A 24,435-nucleotide genomic window follows, 5' to 3' on the forward strand; every position below is an offset into this window, starting at 1 on the left:
TCGGAGTAGTCAACAGCATCTCCTGCCCAAAATTCCCACCTTTGGCTCAGCTCCCTTGTGACCTGCATGATCCCATCCCTCACAGGAACTCCAACTGCTATCCTCCCTGAAATATGCCTCTGATCACGGTAGGGTGCAACCTTCGCAATCACCTCTTCCTCCTTTGGAATGTCCCACCTAAGTACATCCTTGGGCAAGAAAAGGTAATGGTAGGCGGGGAAAACACACACCATGCTGTCAACATCCGTGAGGTTGCTGTGGATATGGTGGAATGGCCCTTTATGTGTGCCGTTTTGGACAAGCAGGGATTCGGACCGCTTTCCCAGTCTTTGATTCAGCTTTTATATGCAGATCCGCTGGCTCAGCTGACAGTGAACAGGGTCACTTTGAGGGCCTTTCCGCTGCGGCGAAGCATGAGGCAGAACTGCCAGCTTTCCCCATTAATTTTTGTCTTGGTGCTGGAGCAATTAGCGGTCTGGATAAGGGGCGATCCACTGATCAGGGGGCTGAAATTGCCTATTGATTGGGAGGACATTTCCCTCTATGCGGACGAAATCTTGCTATATGTGGCAGACCTGTACACCACACTAAATACTACAAATATTTGAGTTGTATCGTAAATTCTCCGAGTATACCATAAATTGGGATAAATCGTTAATTTAGGTACTCCATGGAAATAGATACCCCATGCCTCCGCAGGGGCTGTACAACACTAGTGGTGACGGAGAAGTTCCACTACCTGAGAATTTTTGTCACTAGAGACCCTGATGTCTTTCTCAAACAAAACCTAGAGTCCCCACTAATATGTCTGCAAGGTGATGTCCAGCACTGGAGAGCCCTGCCACAGTCCCTATTGGGGAAAGCATCACTGTTTAAATTTATGGCACTGCCCTGTATTCTCTAGATCCTTCACAACACACCATACATGGTTCCACCCTTATACTCCTATGCAGTGGACACTGCTGTTCGTACACTCCTTTGGGATGGGGGAGCCACCAGGATATACATCCCAAAAAAGACTAGGGGCTGGCATGATGGCAGAATAGCACTCCCGGCCCTTCAAAATTACTACTCGGCAGCTCAGCTCATGATGGTAAATCACTAGGTTCACCTCCCCTCACGACGATACAGAACAGACCAGAGACAAATGCAGCCAGGGAGCTACCTTAGAGCAATCTATGAAGGGAAACACTACAAATTACTACCTAGCCCGATTTCAGTGACAAGTCAAATATGGGACAAGACACTGGCGGCATTGGGATAAAATCACTTGTGCCATGCAGTTATGGGACACTGTGCAACTGGGTGTGCTAGCCGAGTAACAGGGCTTTCTTAAATGGGACCCAATAGGCCTGCAACTAGCACACACGGAGGCCTATCGGTAACTCTACATCAGTCATGCACTACGTGGGGGAAGGGACAGGATCTCCCAGAGTCCTCTCCACTAGAGGACAGACTGATTGATGAATATATGTATAAAAAGGCAATTTTTCCAACTCATCGTAAACTCCTAAACAACTCCCGTGAACTCTTGACGCGTCTGCAAGAAAGCTGGGGTGAGGATGTGGGGTAGTTGGAGGATGATGAGTGGCAGGAGGCAACAGCATCCCCTAAACAAAGTGGCCATGGGGTCCCATTTTAGACTTTACAACATAGATCTTACATAGGTCTTACTACGCCTGTACAATGCTGGTTAAGATATGCAGGACTGAGTCAGCGTTGTACCCCAGGAAGTGCGATTGTGAGGGCACATTCTTTCACATGCTGTGGGACTGCCCGGAACTCCAGGACAACCGAGGGGGTGGTGAAGTCCTGTATCATGACAGTTTGTAGAGGGGCCATGACGATATCGGCAAAGAGGTGCTTATTAAATATATGGGAGGCAACAGACCTTAACAGCAAGGATTGTCTCTGGGTGACACTGGGCATTATGGATGGCCAAACGTGACATAGCTAAGATGTGGAGGGCTATGTCCACCCCAATTTTTAGGGAACGAAAGGACATGGACTGGTGTATCCAAGCTGAGAGGATGATCTAGGAGGGCTGACGTCGCCCAAATAAAGGAGCAAAGTGGAATATAGATGGATGCTAGGGGCACCTGTTAATCGAGTCGACCTGGTGGAGTGGTCTTAAAGAACTTTGCATGAAGGGGCTGAAAAATGTTGGAGGTTGGGATACCGTGAATGTCTAAGACGTCAGTGGTACTCGTCCACTGTTATGTATCTCAATACACTATACCATGATAGGTGCTGTCATCGTAAAAAACAATGTCTTGCGCATCGTATAAAAAATGTTAAACTCTGGCAGCAAACCATAAGCTTGAATTTTCTGACTTTGTCCAACTATGGTAGTGTAATAGCAAAACCCTGCATTGAAAGGAAAACATGACATATTGCAGATCCTGGGTCTTGGAGGAGAGAATGTGTTTGAGGTCAGTCACCCAAGAAGAACCTTTTCCAAAATGTTACAATAATTACATCTCTTTATTGAAGTTTTTCTCAATCAAACAAGGTGTTCAAAAAAATAAATGCAATCAAGTGCTCCCAGTTACATCGGACATCAGACCTCAGCCCTGCACTCGTAGGGTGAGCATGCACACAAAGGAAACGCACAACTCCAGGTCCAAAACTCTATACTTCTGTCTGCAGTCCTCAAGAGTCCTGGAGGGAAAAATACTCTGAAAACGTGGCTTGGCAATGACACCAAGGATGGAAAGCAGGCCGTTGAGTAGACAAACAACAAGACGAAAGTGATAAAGACACCAAGTGACTCCCCCTCCCCCCACACTTTCCCTGGAATGTCTCTTGATAATGAGGGACCTTCAGTAAGAGGTATATAGGCTAAAGTATTGGGAGAAAGCATGCCATCAATCTGCATGCACCTGAGCGCACTCTGCTTATTTACAATATAAAACAGGGTTGGGTTCATTAAAAAGTTCATTTGGAGGAATAGAGAATCAGTGGACTCCCCTCCCTACTGATCCTGTGTACGTCTCCAGCTGCAGTCCTTAGGAGTCAGAAAGCGCTCTTTAGAAGAGAGAAGCCGGTCCATTCCAGAGAGCAAGATAAGGCAGAGTGTGGCCCTCAGAAGAGCTTAATTATCGACTCGCGAGATTTACCAACTCCGATCCATTTAACTGTAGGAAAAAGAAATAATAGGAGTCATCAGTGGGGACAACCATATACTGTTCCTCATTAAACAAACAGATCTTGTGTTCTGTAACCAATACCACATACGTGTATTGCCTGCAGTTCTGGAGGCTACATCTCAAGTAGAGCCCCAGGTCTGGAGACAATATCACACGTAGAGCCCCAGTTGTGGAGGCTAGATCTAGATTATACAGCCTAATTCTCGAGGTCCATTCATTCATTCATAAAAGCTTTATTTGATCTTAAATAGAAACAAAGATCATAAAAGCACACACACTATTAACACAAATACAATTCATCAAAAACTCCAGTAAATACATTAAAATTACAGATAAATCCCAATTTTTAAATTAGTTAAAAAGCTTTATTTTCATTACACAGGGTCAGAGGAAGTTTGCCATTACATAGCTAATAAAAGGATCTGCAAGTTTTTGAGATAGGTATGGGCCACTCTACATTGCCTAAAATTGTGCAGTTTCAAAACTGGTAATAAATATTTCGCTCGTTCCTCTTTGTACAGATCACAGAATAAAATAATATGCAAGTCGGACTGATCGGACATTTCGTCACATGGGCAAGCAGAAAGGTCGCTAAGCTAATATTTTCCTGCTGGATACTCTACCAACAGTGGGAACAGATTCAAACGGAATCTTACTAGTATGAATCTGTGTTTTAGATTTTAAATCTCCTCTACGTAATGATAGTCAGACTCTAGAAGGGGTGCAAGACTCGTATGTCTTGACTGATGGCTTATCGTTGTGCATCTCTGTACGCTCGTGGGCCATGTTAGCCAAAATGTTTCTTTTAAAAATTTCAGAAATTCGGAGACAATTGCTTGGATTTGGTCCTCCATGCCCAGTCTAATCTGAGTCGATCTTACATAGCCCAATCGTCTTAATTTGTGCACATTATCCAGCTCAAGGCCATCCTTTATGATGTGTTGTGTTGGGGGGGGGAGCGTGTTCTTCTTCCAGAAAGAGTGCCATAGCACTAAAGGTGCTAGTCTTATCTGATCGCTGATGAACGGATAATCCAAATCCACATGGCAGTTAAATTTGGGACATGAAAGCAATAAGGAAATTAACCGTTTCAGAAATGTATTCTCAATACCCCACACCCCCGCTCCATATGTGGTCAGGGATACTGTCTTTGCCTTGAAGATACTTTTTATAGCTCTTAAAGGCTTAGAGCCCAATCTTTAATAAAATTAATAATACCTGCCAGGCTTTTCCCCCCCCTATTTTTAATAATAGGTGCCCAAGTATAGTGTTTATCAAATACGACACCCAAGTAGGGGAAGGAATCGACTATCTCCAGTTTGCAAGCCCCTAAGTAGAAGGATGGGGTTTTACCTCGCCCTGCTTGCCTGGCTATTAAGATAAATGATTTTGATTAATTTACCCTTAGATCAAGGGAGCTCATAAATGAGGTACGAGCTGTTAGCATGTGTTGCAACGCTCTCCCCGTTCTGGCCACTAAGACCGTATCCTCTGCATACGGAAGGAGAGGCAGTGATAGTGATCCGAACTTTGGAATGTCCTGGGCAAAACCTGCGAGTGCCGCTCCTACCCCATTCGTAAATAAGGAGAAAAGGAAAGTGGTGAGAACGCACCCTTGCCCAACTCCTCGAAGAATCTTAAAGGAACGGGTATAAGCCAGTTCTTACCATAACGCACTGAGGCGGTAGTCTGAGATTAGAGTTGTCTAATGAACAGGAGTACTGGAGGATCCACCCCATGGCCTCCATTATCTCCCACAGCCTTCTATGATTTACACAGTCAAATGAGGCTGAGAGATCCATGAAGGCCATGTAGATTGATTCACCTCTAGCCCTGGTATATTTTTCAACTATAAAGCTTAAGCTCAGGCGCTGGTCAATGGTACCTCTGCCCCGTTGGAATCCATATTGAGCTGGGATCAGTATATTTTTGTTGTTTGCCCATTCTTCCAGCCGGTGTAGTAATAGCCGCCCCATTAACTTTGAGGTGCTGTCCAGGAGAGACATTGGCCTATAGTTTCCTGGCTCGCTTTTGGCTCCCCTTTTAAAAATAGGAACGATAACACTTGTGCCCCATGCTGCCAAAGGGCCATCTTTGACAATGCATTAAATACATTCTGTAATGTGGTACCCATGAGACATGATCTTCAAGAAACAGGTCTATGGTGACCCAGTATGGGCCTGGGGCCTTCGCCCTGCTGCACCAATCCAGCCCTTAATTAATTCCTCAAGAAAGTCAGTGTGGGGGAGAGGGACTGGGGGATGCTCCACCATCTGCGCTACCTCGGACCCAAAGATTTTCTCAAAATGAGCCACCCAAGCATCCTCACCGACATGAGATTCTAGGGTTGGATCAGTGGCATCCTTAAAATAAGGTTGGTTACCACCCTCCAGAAGTCCCTGCTATTGTTAGTTATGGAAGCTCTATCCAGTTCTTCCCAGGCATCTTCTCTCAGGGCTTTCCCCTCTGCTTCCTAGAATCTTTATATATCTTTCGTAAGAATGTTATTCTCTCTTGGTTTCTGGGTACTTCTTCCAAGGATTCATGAAGGGTTTTTAGGGCTTGGGAGCATGCACAATCAAACCAATGCCCCTACGGAATAAGGCCTTATTTACAGCCTCCAATAATTTTGAGAAATCCTGGATGATGCGTTCAGCAATTTTGTATGCAGTCCAGATTTTCTGTCATTATTCTCTGGGTTCTGTTTACCTTATCTACGGTAGACCATTTTAGTTGGTAACCGTTCTTTCTTACTAGGGCCGGTGTCTCCATTATCTTAGTTGGCATCTCACAAACGGAGCACAATGCTACAGAAAAGAAAAGGATGGTGTGATCACTAAAACAGGTAAAAACTGATTCCACCCGAGTCAGTTTCCCATCTAGGATATCAGAAGTCACAATGTAATCAATAGGTGACTCATATTCATTGCGTAAGAAGGTTGTTACAAATTCCCCATCATGTTTGATTTGTCGGTTTCTTATCTCCAGGTTTCTAATGGTCATAATTAGAGCCTATCATCTAGTTCTGGTATCCTAACCTGGAGTAAAGTGTCCAGTTCTGAAGGCCACACCTCCAAAATGAACACCTCACAGACAAGCCAGAGAAGAGCTACCAGGTCATTGCAAGAACTATACAATATATCTCAAAACGAAGAGATGCAAGGATTAAAATCTTTATAGCTTACTAAAGAGACAGGCGAGTAGAAACAACTGTAAGAGTAATGGGAGGGGGACAGGGATGAGGCATATTCTTCGAAAACGTGTGGGTCTAGAAGGGCCACGATGCGAGATACAACCCAAGATGCAGACTCAACAGTAGCAAAGACTCTTCAGAGAAAATTGGACAAATGTGTGGAACAGTCTAGGGGTGCAGTATTGTATAAAATATCTACTTTCCGTGGGAAGGGATACATCATAAATGTACTTGTCCTGTAAAAACAAAATCCACTTGTTACTTTGGTGCCATGCTGTGAGGCGACAAATTATGGCAGTGTTGTCATTACTTCAGAGCTCGAATAATAGCCTTTCTGATTATGAAGGACTTTTATTATAGCTGTGTTTGTATTCTTGTAGTGCCTCCTTTAAGCAAATCCATGTACCAGAGCTGAAAATGACGAGAAGTGGTCGTTCCAAGGTTGGAATAACCTTTTGAATCTGCACACAATGTGAACCTTAACAGTCTTCACCAACTGCACTGTAAGCTCTTCAGACATGGGGAGGGATTGGAAACTTGCTCCAGACAAGGGCAGAAATAAAACTTTTCCCAGGATGGGAAAAACAGGGGTTGTAGGGAGTGAACTTGCACACGCTCATCAAACTTTCGCATGAGCAGATATACACATGCATATTTGCTCAGGCTAAAATGCAGTTAAAAATTTTCTAAGAGTTAAGTTTCATCACCCACTTCTTTAAATTCTTGTGAATTCATTAAAGTTGCACATGTGCACCAATGCAAAGCCATATCATGTCTTCGTTGTGCGCAAAAAGAGTAAATTTATCATAACAGACCTTGGCTACTATTATTTCACTCTGAAACGTGTATGCTGCCAATTGAAGTCACTTTCGTTTTACTCAGATTATGCCCCGTAGTTGTGGAAGACACTTGAGTGTCCCCAGTAACCTGAATAGTTTTGAAAAATGAGCAACACATTCTCCAATAACATGTCCACATTAGTGATGCTATGGCACCCCAGTTCTCTTTTGAAACAGCTGAATGGCACACACGATAGTCCATCTCATTATGCACAGTCTTCAACCAGTGGGTCTCTTCTTAATCAGGGTCTTCTCATTAGTGGAAAAAAAAGAAACCCATATATACGCCCCACCTGTGGAGATTTCCTGTTATTTACGTTTCTCAAAATGGGTTTCCCTCATCTTTCTGAGGATCGTTTGTAAATGTAAAAAAATATATATAAATAACCCCCCCCTCCCCAAAACCAGCAATAGTAAACACATTTCTAGGTCTCAGCTGGCATGGGCTGCGCACATACGCAGTCTCGCTGGTGAGATTTAATGATTTAGAGGGCTCTCAGTATCGGGCTTTAAGACCAGGCCCTCTTTCCCATTGGCCGGCGTCACCGTTTATGCTAAACGGTGGCCAGCCATTGGGAAAGAGCTTTTCCTTACGTAGACTTTTCTCTCTTTCAGACGGCTCACTTGGACGGGCTCGTCTTATATCCGCTCGTCGCAAAAGCTCTTATCTTTAAGGGGCCAAATTCCAGTGATACAGTTATCCAACAACATTGAGCTTGCAGATAAAGCACGGTCTAATCAAATCAACACCAGTTCAACCCTGAAGGCAGTCTGGATACCAAGTGCCCCATACCTGAACCTGTTGCTTGCCTAGCCTCGACATCAGGGTTGGAGACAAATGCTGACCTAGAGGACTACCTCTGCTAGATAATAAAGTAATTCAGAGGGAGAGCGCAATGGACTGGTATCACATACATTTCCAAAGCTTCTTCCCTATAGTTCTATTGCACACTGTGATTGCAACGTTAACGGGTCTTTCATCACAGCAATGGTCTACAGGCCCTCAGGATATCACCTAACCTTCCTCAATGAAATCAACACTCCACCTCCATTGCAAAGATAACAAAATGCTGAAGATAGAAAACTTCAATTAGTACGTCCCATCTCCTTCAAACAGGTCATGAATGGTCTGATGCACACAAGTGGCTACACGCTGGGCCTGATGTTTAAACACAATCTTGAAACCTCAAACCCAACAGTACACCCAGAGACATGGTCAGACTTTTCTTTCAATTCCATTATCCAACCAAACTTAACCTATAAACCCAACAGCTGCATCAGTAAATACATGTCTGTCAGTCTCATCAGGCATGTCACTAAACGAATGCAGGGGAGATAGAAAAAACTTGTAATACCATCAAAGCGAATCAATAAGACTGAATTGACTATGAAACCGTGTCTGATACACTGTACCACAATATCTTATCTGGTCTAGACACCCTATAATCAACCAAAGCCAAAAACACGAATTGGGCATTAAATCAAGTGGTTCTGTCACGAACTAGCCATACTGAAACACACAAACAACAATCTAGAAAGCCACTGATGCAAGTCAAATCAACTAAAACGCAACATGCTGCAAGGGACACAGGAGAGGGTGCCATGGAGCCACCAAGAGAGCCAAAAAACATTACTTTGCCAAATACATTAAAGTAGACATCCAATCAAACAAAATACATCTTTATTTATTCAGAGTTTTATATAGCGCGAACAAGATCTTTACAGATATCAGAGCGCTTCACAGAAACAGGGGGTGGCGATAGCATGAGGGCGACGCAACATAATATTGGGTGCAATATAAACTTCAGTAGCATGATCGGATAGCAGTCATGTTCACTATTGAACAGCAACTGTTTAATTTTGAAGTCCTGAAAAATAAAACTAAGCACATCACAACAAAACTGAGTACTTAATTCAGTTCACCACTTCAATTGTACTGTTAAAAAATGAGTTTTCCCTTATTTCCCCCCCCCCCCCCCAATATGGAAACCCCCGAGATTCTAATCCTGGAACTCAAGATTACAGTGTCTAATTCTCCTAAGGACATTGGCTTAGCCCCATGTGCTTCAAAAGACACTTTCACACGAGTGGCTAATACAACAACCGTGATAAAGGTCTCCATTTTTTTAACGTGTTCAAGCCTTTTGAAATGAGCAATCATTACCGCTATCCTAAATAAATCAACACAACACCCAAAAACCTAGTGTATCGCCATAACTCCAGTATTTGGCTTAATAAGGCTTTCAGCTTTCCCAAACAAAGGTTGCTGAGAGCTAATTATGATCTGCCTTGGGTGGTCTTTCACTAAAGGATACCTAACCTGTGCACACCATTTAGATTCCAGTCTCAGAGGGTGTAGGGGCCGGGCCCTTGGCCCTGAGAAAATGGGCAGCGAGACTTGGGTCCAATTCCTTACATAGTGTTCCATAGAAACTAAGTTGGTCAAAGAACCCCACCCCTTATCTTTTGTGATTCTGCAGTTTCATATAAATTAGGGTATACCATATGAGAAATTTTCCTGCAAACGTTTCTTCTCAAGTTAAAAGGTTCCTTCAATGCCTGGATGGGGAAAGGATCTCCAGTGCAATGCACACTTGACACAGCCGTTTAGGAAATGTAAAGCAAGGATCTGACAAATATCTGGTCTCATGTGTAAAGAGATGGCTACATCCAAGCAATCCAAACACCACTGCAAAATAACCTGCTTAATACCTCAGACAGCAATGCAAACATCTTTGCTGTGTTTGAGATTTGCAGAGCAGATACCGGAAAATCATTTTGCAAATTTACAAGGCACTGCTATGTAGACTGACTAGACAGCAGATACACAGCTGAGCAACAGAGCTGGTTTACTTAGATATTAAAATCAATAGGCCATCCTTCTCTTTTCCACTATCTTAAACTGGCATTTCCCACTGCAAGCGATGGGGACAAACTTGGTACTCTATTCAAAACAGTGACCGATTCAAAAAGAGAGAATCTTTAATTATTCAATTCTCATGGAGGAAACCATTGTAAGGAATATGCTACTTACCAGTATGCATCTGTTCTTGGCATAGAGGGCTGCAGAGTGGTACATTTATGAATAGATCGCCATCTGGTGTTGGGCTCGGATAATTGCACTTTGTTTTTCTTCTGGAGAAGTCTTTGTCGTCATAGATGACTCCTCCTCTCGGTGTTAGTGCGCATGGGCATCGGCTCCATCCTTAGATTGTTTTGCCATAGTAGGGTTAGATGGAGTAGTGTAGTATAGTACATAAAGATATGCCCATGTAAGTGTATCTAAATAAGATAATGTTGGGACAGACACAGGTTTCCGGGGAGGCTGGGAGGGCATGTACCACTCTGCAGCCCTCTATGCCAAGAACAGATGCATACTGGTAAGTAGCATATTCCGTTCGAGGCATATGGGCTGCAGATGGTACATTTATGAATAGATTGTAAAGCAGTTACCTCCCTAGCGGTGGTCACCAGTGTCTGTCGCAACTGTTTGAAATAAAGTTTTTAATACAGCTTGGCCCACTCTGGCTTGTTGTGCAGCCTGTACATCAACACAGTAGTGTTTTGTGAATGTATGTGGTGTAGACCAAGTTGCTGCTCTACATATGTCATCTAGGGGAATGTTCCCTAAGAATGCCATAGATGCTCCTAGTTTTCGTGTAGAATGAGCTCTAGGAGGAACAGTTAATGTTCTCTTTGCTTTAATGTAACATTTGTATACATCTTACAATCCATCTAGCGATGCCTGCTTTAGAGATAGGATTGCCTTATGTGTTGGGGAAAAAGCTACAAATAGTTGTTTAGTTTTCCTGAAGTTTTGTGTTCTTTCTATGTAGTACAAAATGGCTCTTTTGACATCTAGTGTATGTAGAGCCCTTTCTGCCACCGTCTGTGGCTTTGGAAAGAAGACTGGTAATTCCACAGGCTGATTGATGTGGAATGCTGAAATTACTTTAGGCAAGAACTTTGGGTTTGTTCTAAGAACCACTTTATTCTGGTGTAACTGTAGGAATGGTTCTTGTATTGTCAATGCCTGTAATTCACTTACTCTCCTGAGTGAGGTAATGGCTATAAGGAAAGCCACCTTCCATGTAAGGAATTGTATTTCGCACCTATACATAGGTTCGAAGGGTGGCCCCATTAGTCTGGTGAGTACTACGTTGAGGTTCCAGACTGGGGAAGGTGGTAATCTTGGTGGAATGACTCTTAAGGCCTTCCATGAATGCCTTTATCGCTGGTACTCTGAACAGTGATATGTGTTGCCTGTTTTGTAGGTACGCTGCTATAGCTGCTAGATGTACTCTGATAGATGTGTACGCTAGATTACATTGCTGTAAGTGTAATAAGTAGCAAATAATCTCCTTTGTTGATACGTCCAGAGGGTTGATATTGTTATTAGTACAGTGTATAGCAAACCTCTTCCACTTAGCTGCATAACATGCTCTGGTGGTTGGACGTCTCGCTTGTTTAATTATCTCCATGCAATTTGGGGGTAGATCTAAGTACCCAAATTCTAGGATTTCAGGAGCCAGATCGCTAAGTTCAATTGAGTTGGATCTGGGTGCATTATTTCTCCATGGTTCTGTGTAAGATGCATGGGTAGAATTCGTAACTTTTGATGTGGCACTTGTGAGAGTTGCAGGAGCGTGGTGAACCACGGCTGTCTTGCCCACGTGGGTGCTACTAGTATCATGGTCATTGAATGTTGTTGCAGCTTCCTGACCACTAATGGAATTAGTGGGAGAGGGGGAAAAGCGTATTCAAATTTGTTGGACCAATTTATCCATAACGCATTGCCCTGCGACAGGTGATGTGGATACCTGGACGCGAAGCTTTGGCATTTTGCGTTCTGATGAGTGGCAAAGAGGTCTATCTCTGGTTGTCCCCATCTTTGGAAGAATGGCTGCAGTATTAGGTGGTGCAGTTCCCATTCGTGTATTTGTTCCGACTGTCTGCTTAAGATGTCTGCTATCTGGTTTTGGACTCCTGGTAGGTGTTCGGCTAACAGATAGATGTTTTGAGGAATGGCCCATCTCCAAATTTCCTGTGCTAGTCTGGATAGTTGGAGAGAGTGCGTCCCCCCCTGTTTTTGAATATAATACATTGCTGTCATGTTGTCTGTTCTGATCAGGACTGCTTTGTTGGTAACATGTATCTGGAAGGCTTTCAATGCTAGAAACACTGCAAGTAGTTCTAGATGATTGATGTGCAGTGTTCTTTCCTGCACACTCCACCTTCCTTGTACTGTGTATTTGTCCATATGTGCTCCCCATCCGGTGAGCGATGCGTCTGCTGTTATTGTCACCTGTGGAATTGGTTCTAGGAACGACCGCCCCTTGGTAATGTTTGTTATGTTCCACCACTTCAGAGAGCGGTGTGTGCGGTCGTCTACCAACACCAGATCTGTAATCTGCCCTTGAGCCTGATTCCACTGTGTCGCTAAGCATTCGTGTAGCGGACGCATTTGTAGTTTGGCATATGGTATTAGCAGTATGCAGGATGACATCATGCCTAATAGCTGCATGAACACTCTTGCTGTTAGTGAGTGTTGTGGCTGAAATCTTTGAACGATTGTAAGCATTGTTTGGATCCTGACTGGGTTGGGGTACACTTTGGCTTTTTCTGTGTCTATAGTAGCCCCCAGATATTGTTGAACCTTGTTTGGTTGTAGGTGTGACTTTGTGTAGTTCACCGTGAACCCTAGCTGGTGTAGTAGCTGAATTGTCTTTTGTGTGTTTTGAAGACATTCCTCTTGTGACCTGGCCTTTATTAGCCAGTCGTCCAAGTATGGGAAGACATGAATTTGTTGTCTTCTTAGGTGAGCTGCTACCACTGCCAGGCATTTTGTGAACACTCTTGGTGCCGTTGTGACACCAAACGGAAGGACTTTGAACTGATAATGTTGTCCTTCTACCACAAACCTGAGGTATTTCCTGTGGGCTTTGTGAATAGGGATATGAAAGTAAGCGTCTTTTAGATCCAGTGTAGAAAGAAAGTCCCCTTTCTTCAGTAAAGGAAGTACTTGTTGGAGCGTGACCATGTGGAAATGTTCCGAATTTATGTATGCGTTGAGAGGTCTTAGGTCCAGTATTGGCCTTAGAGACCCGTCCTTTTTGGGAATTAGGAAGTATAGGGAGTATACTCCTGTTCCTTGTTGGTGCTGTGGAACCTTCTCTATGGCATGCTTTTCTAGCAGTGATAGTACTTCTTGTTTTAACAGTGCCAGGTGATCTTGTTTCATTGGACGCTGTTTGGGGGGGATGTTTGGTGGGGTAGCTGTGAGTTCTAGGCAATAACCATGTTGGATAATTTGTCTTACCCACCTGTCTGATGTGATGTTCTCCCAGACAGGTAGGAACTGTGATAGGCGTCCCCCGACCGGTGTTATATGGTCTGGGGGGAGCTGTATGAAGTCACTGTTTTGGGGTTGGAGAGTTGCGGTTGTTGTTGTTTCCGCGACCTCTACCCTTGTTGTTGTTACCCCTGTATCCACCTCTAGAATTACCTCTGGGTGATGTAGGTGTAAAAGAGGTTTGCTGCTGGCTTGTACCTGTATTTTTGGATCCTCCTCTATAGGTGGATCTACGAAAGGAACCTCTTTGTGTCGGCTGTTGCAATGCTCCCATTGATTTAGCCGTTTCGGTATCCTTCTTCATCTTTTCTAGGGCCTCATCTGTCCCTGTGCCGAAAAGTGTTTTCCCATCAAAAGGTTGGTTCAGTAACGATGTTTGTACCTCTTGTTTGAACCCTGATACTCTGAGCCATGCATGTCTCCTTAACATGATGCTTGTGTTTGTAGACCTTGCTGCAGTTTCTGCCGCGTCTAGGGCGCACTTTATTGAAGTGTTAGTAATTAACTTCCCTTCTTGTATGAGTTGATCTGCCCTCTTCTGATGTTCTTTAGGGAGATGTGTGATGAGTTTTTCTAACTCATCATTATGCGCTCTGTCATACCTTGCAAGTAGTGCATGCGTATTAGCTATGCACCAACTGTTTGCCGCTTGAGATGCTACTCTCTTGCCAGAGGCATCTATTAGTTTAGACTCTTTGTCAGGAGGTGGAGCTTCTCCTGTAGATAAAGAGTTTGCTCTCTTACGAGCGTTTGTGACCACTAGTGAGTCTAGAGGAATTTGCCCTTTAATGTATATTGGGTCTTTTGGAGCTGCCCTATATTTTTTATCGATTCTTGGGTTCAATACCCTAGCCCTCACTGGGTCTTTGAATATCTCTGCTGTATGACTGAGAAGGCCCTTAAGCATTGGTAGTGTTCCTGATGTTCTTTGTGAAGTAGGTAGTGTTTCTAACAAGAAGTCCTGTATTTGAGGTTCTGCATGTAGTTCTACCTTATGATATGTTGCTGCTCTATTAATGAGTTGTGCAAACCCAGTATTGTCATCAGGAGGTGAAGGTTTTGAGGGATACAATTCAGGGTCGGTATCATTATCTGACCCTACATTATACTCTTCCCATGGGTCTGCCTCCTCTGGGATTGTGTCTTCATCATCCCCAGGATGTTCCCCCTCCCCTGTGTCACTCTCTACATCTGTTGTAGGTGTAGATGGTCGTGTGGGAGGAATATTTGGCCTATTGTGAGGAAGAGGAGAAGATGGTGTGTGTCTAGGTTTGGGAGAAGAGGGAGGAGTTGTATTCGTCCCCATTGTTCTCTTCTTCGGATGAGTCTTGTCGTCCGAATGTTCATTCTTCCTCTTTTTAGGTAGTTCTGTGACTACCTTGCCAGTCTTTGGGTCAATAAACAGAGTCTTTTGTTTAGGATCAGTCCCGTGTTCCTGTGTCGGTACCGCAGTTTTCGGGTCCGAAAGGTGTTTTTTCTTTTGAATGTCCATTTGTATTTTCGGTGCCGAGATTTTATTCGGATCCGATTTCTTCGGTATCGAAGATGTCCCCGGTGTCGAGGGTGTTTGACGCCGAAGCGTGCTTCGGTGTCGACATGGACTGCTTCGACTTCGAGCTTTCATTGACTTGGAGCTTCGGTGTCGATGTGGTCCGTTTATCGGAACCGGAACCACTATGATGGGAGACCGAGTGTTTCGGTTTCTGTTTCGTTGCCGGGCTCGAAGGCGGGGCGTTGGAAACTTTTTTCGGTTGTCTGACCGGGCTCGAAGGCGGGGTCGATACCGTGGGGGGTCTGTTTTTTGGTAAAGGGACGTCGTCACTCACGGTTTGTTGGACGTCGATTTCCTCGACGTCAGACTCGTCCGCTTCAGACCCCGCCTCGTCGGCCTCTTCTTCCTCCTCTTCTGGGTGCTGGTCCTCGAACAGCTCCGGGATTGCTTGTGACTGCATTCTCGATACCTCGTGTCTTCGGGCTCGACGGTTTCTAATCGTCGACTTTGAAGAGAACGCTGCACAGGCCTCACAGTCCCTGGATTCGTGTTCAGGGGACAAGCAGAGGTTGCACACCTCGTGTAGGTCCTTGTGTGGGAACTTAGCACCACACGTTGGACATTTTTTGAATGGAGTCCTTTCCATGGACCCCGGGCTGGACTACGTCGAGTTTCTCGTAGTCGTCGTCCTTCGAACCGCGTCGGTATGGAGTAAAGTCGCGTTCGATAACGATACCGTCGATTTGGAAAGGAATACGCGCCGGTTATAACCTTCTTTGTTGAAGTCGGTCCGGAGCGCTTCGATCCTCATCCGAACCCGATGGCGGAAAAAAACAATCTAAGGATGGAGCCGATGCCCATGCGCACTAACACCGAGAGGAGGAGTCATCTATGACGACAAAGACTTCTCCAGAAGAAAAACAAAGTGCAATCATCCGAGCCCAACACCAGATGGCGATCTATTCATAAATGTACCATCTGCGGCACATATGCCTCGAACTGTACTATTCCAAGAAACTAATCTCAATGGCTGGATATAATAAGCTTGACAGGCTTATTATCCAAACTAGTTAAGTTTACAGATCGAATCTAAACAAGGTGGTTCTTACAATAGGCCAAGCAGCTGGCATGGATCTAACGACTGTAATAATGTATCAAAGTGATACACAAATAAAGCATTCTATAAAGGGAAGCATTGGAGATCTGAACACGTGGTAGTGCCTGCAGCTGCTAAACATGGCATGATAATCTGACCAACATGCAAGACTTCCTTTCTAGAGCTTGGCGGCAATACATCATTTAGTAACTTGTGCAATCTTCATTAGAAGGGTTCCTGAAAAAGTCTCCCAGTCCTGAAAAAGTGTCACTTACGAGGAACAGATAACTGAAAGAAGATGAAATTTGCTAAATTTAGACAGTCAGAGAACCAATACTAATTGGGCCATTTAGGAGCATTCACCGTCACGTTACACCTCCTGTATCTCAATGCATGTATATCACCTTAAAAACGAGAAGCAGAGGGGGCAAGACATTGAATAGTTGAAGGTTCCTGCTGATTAGAAACAAATTATCTGTGAAACCTAGCCCTGTACCCTTCCAGGAAGCAAACAGATGGCATTTCATAGCTCATTCCGTAGCTCGTCAGGCGGCCCCATTTCAGAAAGCGAAGAGGGAACACCTCAGCTAGTCTTCACATGGGGATGTAGAAGTCAGTTCAGAAAGTCTATTTAAATGTTGTTCTCCCATGCCAAAAGACGAATATTTGAGGGGGTTTAAGTCCAGAGCTTAAGACTCGGCTCCCATAAATGGGGGCTAGAATCCTCACACATTGGATGAGCTAGTACTAGGCCCTAGTTTCTGTAAATTAAGAAAGATCTTCAGTGCCAAGAATTTGGACTTACTGGCTGATTCCGGAGTCCACAAGGTGTGTATTTAGGGGGTGATAGGAGTAAATCCTTCACTGTACACAGTGGTGGAAGTTGAGGGGGTCAGACGCAAGTAAGGAGCCCAGGCTGCAATATTCTCGTCCTTCACCCATCAAAGAAGGTTGATCTTCATTTAAGGCTGTGATACTTGAAGTACGGACCTCCTGACCTTCATATGCGGCCCCCTGGGCATCAGCAGCAATGGACTGCTCTTTACTCGACTCAGCACTAACATGACATTTAGAAAAAATATATACAGCAAGCACTTATTTAAAGGTTAATTGCAGTTAGGGAAAGGAAGGAACTAGGCCCTTAACTTTAGGAACACCTTGATTTTTTTTTAAGACAGCAAACGTGTAAACATACCAAGTTTATTTCATAGACGTGTAGAAGCATTTCAACTTAGTAAATCAAATTATAGCAGTGCAGTTAAAAAGTATTTTTCTTTAAGTGATGGTTTTCAAACATGAATTTAGAAATGTTCATGCTTACTCCCTCCCATCCTGACAACAATGCCATTAGTGATTACATCCAAGCACAGGAGGTGGTTTTGAACAGCATGAATCCTGAAGTCATGTATTTGAGTTCCTCTTATATGTGATAATGAAGAAAAAGGAGGGAATATGAAATAAAACATTTGCCCAGGGTCACACAATTTGGTCAAGTGGAGAAGCCAGGATTCATCCCAGGTTTTCTGGTTTAACATTGCGCAATTGATTTCAGCCACTAAATATACATGCATTGCTTCCCCTACACTGACTTTACACCCCCGCTGGCATCAGTGCGGCACTCGGTCACACCAAAGACTGAACTTTGCGGCCCCCGGGAAAATGTTTGTGAGTACCCATGATCTAAGGTAAGAGAACCAGTACCGATAGTTTCCAAACACAGTCTCCAGTGATGTGGCATATGGTGTTGTGGACTCCTTTAATCCATAACGAAAGGGAAACTTGTACGCTAAATGCCACGCCTTCTCAAACCACCAACCTGAGACTTGCTATCTTGAACACATGTAAATTAAGGTGTCATTAAGAACCACACATTTCAGGAGCAAATGAAGAAAATTGTTTTCAGGTACTGGGGCACTGCGGGATTATGTTCAATGTCACATCAACTACTACTGCCTCAATCTACAGTCGATACCAAAAACTAAACAAAAAACTTTATTACCAAAGAAATATCTGGATCCAATCAGCAAATGGTGGCATAATGCACACCATGTGAATCAAGAACATGTTTGTACTTCAAAACTGAAGCCTTGTGTTGGAACCAGGGAACATTTTTCCACATTAGCAATCACCCAAGACATACATGTCCATCGTCAGTAGCCATAGAGACTCGCAGCAGCCTTGAAGAGACATGGCCCTGATTTACCTATTTCCTAGGAAAGGGGAGATGTTGGTTCCCACGTACCGAAAAAATAAAGGCAACAACTGCTGTCACCTTGATTTAAGACTCCGGAAGCAGAAGTACAGGTGGTTTGTTACACTGAAAACTTTTCATTTCATCGCAAACCTATGAAATTCCTAGAAATGCTGGCATCATTCAAGTTGTCGGCAAGACGCAATTCCCTAACTGTCGTGTCAAAAGACTCTCAACCAGGATCACTATTCTAAAAAAACTCAGGAGAGAGAGATAAGGGATTCAGGTATACGTTGGTGCACAGACTGTCCTCATTCTTATGTTACTGACTAAGGGAAAATAAAAACTTTGGACAGATTGTCCTAAAGGAATGGGTTTAACCACCAATAGATAAAAGCAACCTCTCATCCTGCAGCATGAATTCTATTTTTGTATCCAGCCTGCTGTGGAAACTTGCTGGAGCATTATGAGAAGATCCTGTTCTAGCCAAGGTCCTTGTTGGCAGAGAGGTGTAAAGTGTGCATTAAAAACCCATAAGGATGGCATGACAGCCCAGGTAAATCATATACCTGGCTTTGGCACAGTGGTCAGCAAGAAGTCCAAATAATTCTAGTCAGTTTCTTTGGGGGGGGGTGTGCTATTCTAATGGCAAAGAGGGCAAGATCAACAGAGTAAGGCCATGTACAGCTGGACTGTCCATTAATTTTCTGACCAGCAAGACCATGGTGAAGTCCTGCCAAGATGTCTCCCTTAATACCCCTACTGGTCACATAGCTTGAAGAACAAAGTTCTTCTGACTAAAGAATGGGAGATGAGTATTGTCCCTCCTTTAGTATGGCCCAAGAGAAGTCTGAGTTGCATCATCATGCTGTAAACTTCCTGAGAGGAAGTGAATGTCTAAGGGTGCAAATGGCATATGTTTTTAGGTGTGTAGCTGTCAGATGCAAACAGGTCAGCTACACTATGTGTATGACTAATGCAGTCAAGTACTTGCTTATGCAGTAATGAAGACCCCCCCCAACCCCTTTTGCATATTTTGTTAGATCAGCATGTGGGCAGAAAAATGCAGCTTGGTCTACATTCCAAACGGTCAGATAAAGCTTTGTGTGTTACAAGTACCACTCACTTCAAGTTCAGAGAGCAATTCTAGGATTTTCCGTGCTTTTAGGTCTGACACCACAGATTATGCCATGCTTTCCAAGTGTCTCAAGCCCACTCAGGCATTTTAGAACATGTCCTGGTGAACACGAGACAGCAGAATCAGGTTGCCCCTGCTGAAACATACCCCCAAAGAAAATAACCTATGCAGATTTCTCCTTTAACGAAAGGTTGAGCCCAAGTGCAAAAGGGAAGCAGTCACTAAGTCCAATGAGAAGAGACACCTACTTTATCTTATACATTCTAGCAGGAAGACTTACAGAAGCTTGGTCCCAAAGAGAAATCCTCGACATACAGGCCTTGAACGCCATGACTAAGTAAACAGGACACTAAATAGTAGTACACCCAGAACACCAATTAGTATTTGTGCGAATCTGCTTTTAAGTCATTTGAGCTGAAAGATCCAGATTTTAGCCATTGGCTAAGAAAAGGCATTCGCGTAGTCCTCTTAAATGCAGAGCAAGAACTTCAATCCTAAATGACGGCAGAGATCGTGTTAAGAGCAGGACTACCTTGAACTCCGAATACACAAAGTAAAAATAACATTTGCCTAAACTGCTCTCATAACAGGAAGAAAATCCTATTAGGCTGAGTCGCTAAAATCTTTTCCATTCTCAAAAATTCTGAACTACCTTTTGCAAATGGAAATACCAAGTATAAATAGGTTGGTTTACACAACTCCGAAACATAGTGGGTTGAAATCCGAACGACCTAATCAATATTCATGAGTTACGTTGCAAATTGTCTCACTACAACTGGACGCTATCACAGTGATGGTGGCCTGCTGGAGACAGAAAACCAAAGAGTAGAAGAGGTATGCAGCTCCTGTGGGGGACGGAGGAGATGGCTGGGTGGGTCAACAACCCTACCCTAAGGTGAAAATGGGGTGTCTCCCAATTTAGAAAGTGGGGCTCTTACACACCAGTTAGGGTGTCATGCTTCATCATAGGGCTTGCTCCTCGCCAGGCCGGCGCTGCAATGCCTGATGGGCACCATTTTGAGGGGCTCTTTGTTGGAGAAAAGATGGGATCTGGCAGTAGCCAGGACGGTGGCATAGTTGCTTTCTGTGGTTCGGCTTGGCGTCAGTCAGTTTAAGTGAGGTCGGTCAGCCTTGGGAAGAGTGAGACTAATAACATGTGATTTCAGAAAGTTGATTTTGAAGCCAGAGGCTTGTTCGAAGGCTTCTATCTCCTGCATCAGAGGAGGTAAAAAGGTGGGAGGTTTTATCTGCACAGTCATCAGCGTAGAGTGCTAAATTATGCTTCCTGCACCCCTTCTGTAGTCCCCCAATACCAGTTTCCCTGCGTATTCGTTCGAGAAAGATGGCAAAAAGTAGAAGGGACAGGGGGCCCTAGTGCTACCAAAAGAATGCGACATCAGTCCATTGACCTGAACCACTGCCTTAGGCCGCAGTTAACTGCACCATATCCCGCTGCAGAATTGCGCACCAAAGCACATATAGCCAAAAAACAGGCCTAACTAGCCTTGTCAGGGGGTGGGCTGGGAGTTCCCCAATTAAGATGCTATCAACCAGCTCAGCTCCCTTACATGGTAGAATGGTCTAGGTCATACACGGAGAAGCACTTGTGCTTCATAGATCATGCTGTGGCTGGCATAAAGACCTGGAAAATACCATGGCTGCCATAAAGCTAACGCACTCCAGGGGTCTAGGTCACTCCAGTGACCTGTGCCACCACAGGAGTCTGGGACATGGTACATCGCCAGTGTAAGCTCTCTAACCGCAGAGCGCCCGACAACCGTTATAGGGAACCCAGATTTCCCGCCAGCAGTACAGGGACCTTCCTTCGCGCCCTGGCAAGCTGCCAACTGCAAAAGACTGGGTTACCTCGGAGGTGACAGGGATTATGGAGTTTGCGCAACTCCAATCTAATTATGGCACTCCGTCCAGTACCCATTGGAAGTACATTGCCCTTCAACACTGCCTCCTGCAATGTCCCATTCACCTACATGCGAGCAGACCCCGAACTATCTTTAAAAGTCGCTCCTCTGATAAACGCATACTCTGACATATACAAGTTCATTAATGTCCTACTAGTGCTCTCGACGTCACAAGGACGCTGGGAGCACGAATGTGAACGCACCGTCACTGCCAAAGAGTGGGGCGATATCTGGCACAGGACCCGCACTTCTGCATGCAGTGTGTATGGTAAGGGAATTATGCTCAAGATTGCCCTTCACTGGTACTTTACACCAGTGAGAGTGGCTAAGTGGAAACAAGGCAGGATGCAACTTGATGGAAACACTGTGGACAAACTGGCACACTTCCACATCTTCTTTGGCACTGCCCCAAGGTAAAATAATTTAGGGCGGAAGTCTAGGCTGACATTGAGATTTATGACACAATATCCCAAGATTCCCCAGTTACATCCTTCTAGGACTTCCAAATCCTCTTATACACCCTTTAAAGTAATAGAGGGGGCAGACTATTACACTAGCACTTGGTGCAGTCACACCTGGACTGGCATCCCATGTGTTATGGAATTTCCTGGGGATGGAGAAATTAACAGCAGCCATATCCAATACGCAACCACACTTTGATAAAACGTGGGGGTCTTTCGTAAGAATCCTGTTCGATGAAATCAGGGAGCTAACTTGCTAAGCCTACTGAAGAGTTCTTGGCCTTACCCACTTGGGCTATGATACTCAACGAGGTGCTAGGGACGGCTTCCCCCATTTCTTCGCTGTCTTTAGTACTAGTTGCTCTACATTCTTATCTGTCGTGAGCTGTGTGTTATCGTGGTTTTCTTATTGTCCCCCACCAGCCTTTAGATGTAGGTGGGGGGATTAATGTTGTTTTGAAGATGGACTAAAATCAATAAAACAGAGTTAAACCTAAAATTACCTGGCACCAAGGTCAGCGTAAACAGCTGCCTGTGATGCACACAGTTTGGTACTACGTGTAATATGGGAACGAGGAGATAAATTGAAGGTTGCAAACACATCCCTAACCCAGGAGTGGCTTAGTTTTACCAGTTAGTCACTGGACAGCCCCACTTTAGGGACAACAGGTGGAAGGGGGAAAGAGGGAGGGTTTTCTGACATATGGAATGGGATTAGAGTTATATTGGAATGCTGAAGCCAATGGTAGATCTCTCTTCAAAGAGATGGGAGCATGGTGAGGCCACTCAGTTTTCGGCCCACAGAGGGTTTGGCTTGTGTTTAAGTGTGTTGAAGATACTAGGAACTGCAATGGGGCAGAACTCTGAACGTTTTCCTCTCTGATTTCATGCCAAAGAACCGGTTTGTTGTTAACAGCACACTCCCTGTGGAAAGGTAGGAGAGCACGGGTTCTGCAGCAGGGTACAGGAACTCTAGTTTTGCAAAATGGCGAAGAGGCTCTGGATCAGTGAAATAGTATACGACGGCAGGGCTAATATAACAGTGGTAGTTCTTGGAGGTGGTGTAGACATGAGGTTTCGTTAAAGCAGTCTGGAAAGGGGCATGAAAGATAAGCTCAGCAGCCCTTATTCATAGTCAGTAACCAACATGCACCAGAAAAACAGCCTTCTGCATTTTCAGATGCTTAACAAGCCACAAAACATATGCTGCTGCATTTCCACTATGCGCTGAGCAGAAAAATAAAAATACAATATGTCCTTTCCTTATTTCTAAGGGTATCTGTAATTTATTTGTAGGCCATACACAAACTGTTGAGGGTACAAGTCAGTGCCTTTTTATTTAAATTCAAGACTCAAAACTGAACTATTCAGAGAAAGAGACACAGCATGTCGCAAATGTATAGTCTTTATCCGCTATGGGAGAAAACGGAATAGCTAACAAACTAACATCCAGCTGCCCGAGCATTTTCAAAACGAAATGTCAAAATGTGGATTAAAGTTTATGAAGAAAATATGCTCTCTAGAAAAAGAAATTCAGTCGGAGGAAAAACGAGAGAATAGGAAAGAAAAGATCCATGAATATGCATGCTTAAAATTAGTAAAGACTTTAATTGATGGAGAAAGTTTAAAAAAAAAAAAAAATCAGTCATATAAACATTCTCTACATGCTCTATTGCAGGATGTACTTGCCTCCTTCTCACTCCAGATTAATTTATCTCCACTCAGCAGATACCAACACTCACAACCCAGCTTACTGCTTGTTGTATGTGAAGGTAGCGAGGTTTCTGTGATCACCTACAAATCACCTAAAGGTCACAAAGTCGTTTTCTCAGTGCTTTCCTGTGAGAGACATGAATAAAACCAAACCGGTTCTCCTTTGCCTCATCTTCGGATACTGAGGATTCGAGAATCCAAAAGTGAGCAGACCCAGTCATTAGAAGGGGCATTACAGGACCAGAGAAAGGATGGAAAATAGGTACTGGGGACAACAAGGTGTATTTTGCTTATGTTTTGAACATACCTGGCACTTGTAGATACTCTTCAATGAACCGGATGTATTTCTGTGCATTCGCTGGCAGGTCTGAGAAGCTCCGGGCGTCCACTGTGCTGCACTTCCACCCTGGGAGAGTCGTGTAATCCACATCTACCTTATTCAGCACCTCTTGATTTGCTGTGGAGAGAAATCTTTTGAATTAAATGATCTGCTCTATGATTTGTAAGGACCCGTGCCCTCATAGAATACCCAGTCTCTCACCCAACGTACTCCCAACTGGGCCAGAGGATCAAGAAGACTGCAGCTGCACAGACTCGATAACTCTCTGTTGCAGAGCCAGTGAGACCCAATGGGGCTGCAGCTGCACAGACTAGAAAGATCACAACCACAGAAACTGTAACCACAGAGAGTTAGGACGCCCGCTGCTGTACAGCCCCAGAGATCGCAGCCATCCTGCTGTAGCAATCGAATTAAGTCAACAGTTGCAGTTTCTAGCTTTCTTGGGTCCATCCAGCTGAACAGATCCAGCCCTATCAAAGGGCTAGTGTTTCCACTAGCATTAAAAGTGGAAGGCTACAAAAAGAGTGGTGTTTAAAAAGCGTACATAAAACC

At 44.2% G+C, this 24,435-nt stretch overlaps 1 protein-coding gene across 2 annotated transcripts in view; it reads right to left on the reverse strand.

Moving 5' to 3' along the window:
* Positions 1 to 2,465: 2,465 nt before the first annotated feature.
* Positions 2,466 to 24,435, reverse strand: part of LOC144781577 (adenylosuccinate synthetase isozyme 2-like) — a 57,454-nt gene continuing 35,484 nt past the window's right edge. For both annotated transcript variants that reach the window (XM_078660490.1, XM_078660491.1), the window contains exons 12-13: positions 23,851 to 24,000; positions 2,466 to 3,137 (exon numbers count right to left, since the gene is read on the reverse strand). In XM_078660490.1, coding sequence (XP_078516616.1) covers positions 3,085 to 3,137; positions 23,851 to 24,000 — 203 coding nt within the window. In that variant the 3' untranslated portion in view covers positions 2,466 to 3,084. The remainder of the gene's footprint in view (positions 3,138 to 23,850; positions 24,001 to 24,435) is intronic.

Source organism: Lissotriton helveticus, chromosome 9 (genome assembly GCF_964261635.1).
Source record: "Lissotriton helveticus chromosome 9, aLisHel1.1, whole genome shotgun sequence".
Classification (NCBI taxonomy): domain Eukaryota; kingdom Metazoa; phylum Chordata; class Amphibia; order Caudata; family Salamandridae; genus Lissotriton; species Lissotriton helveticus.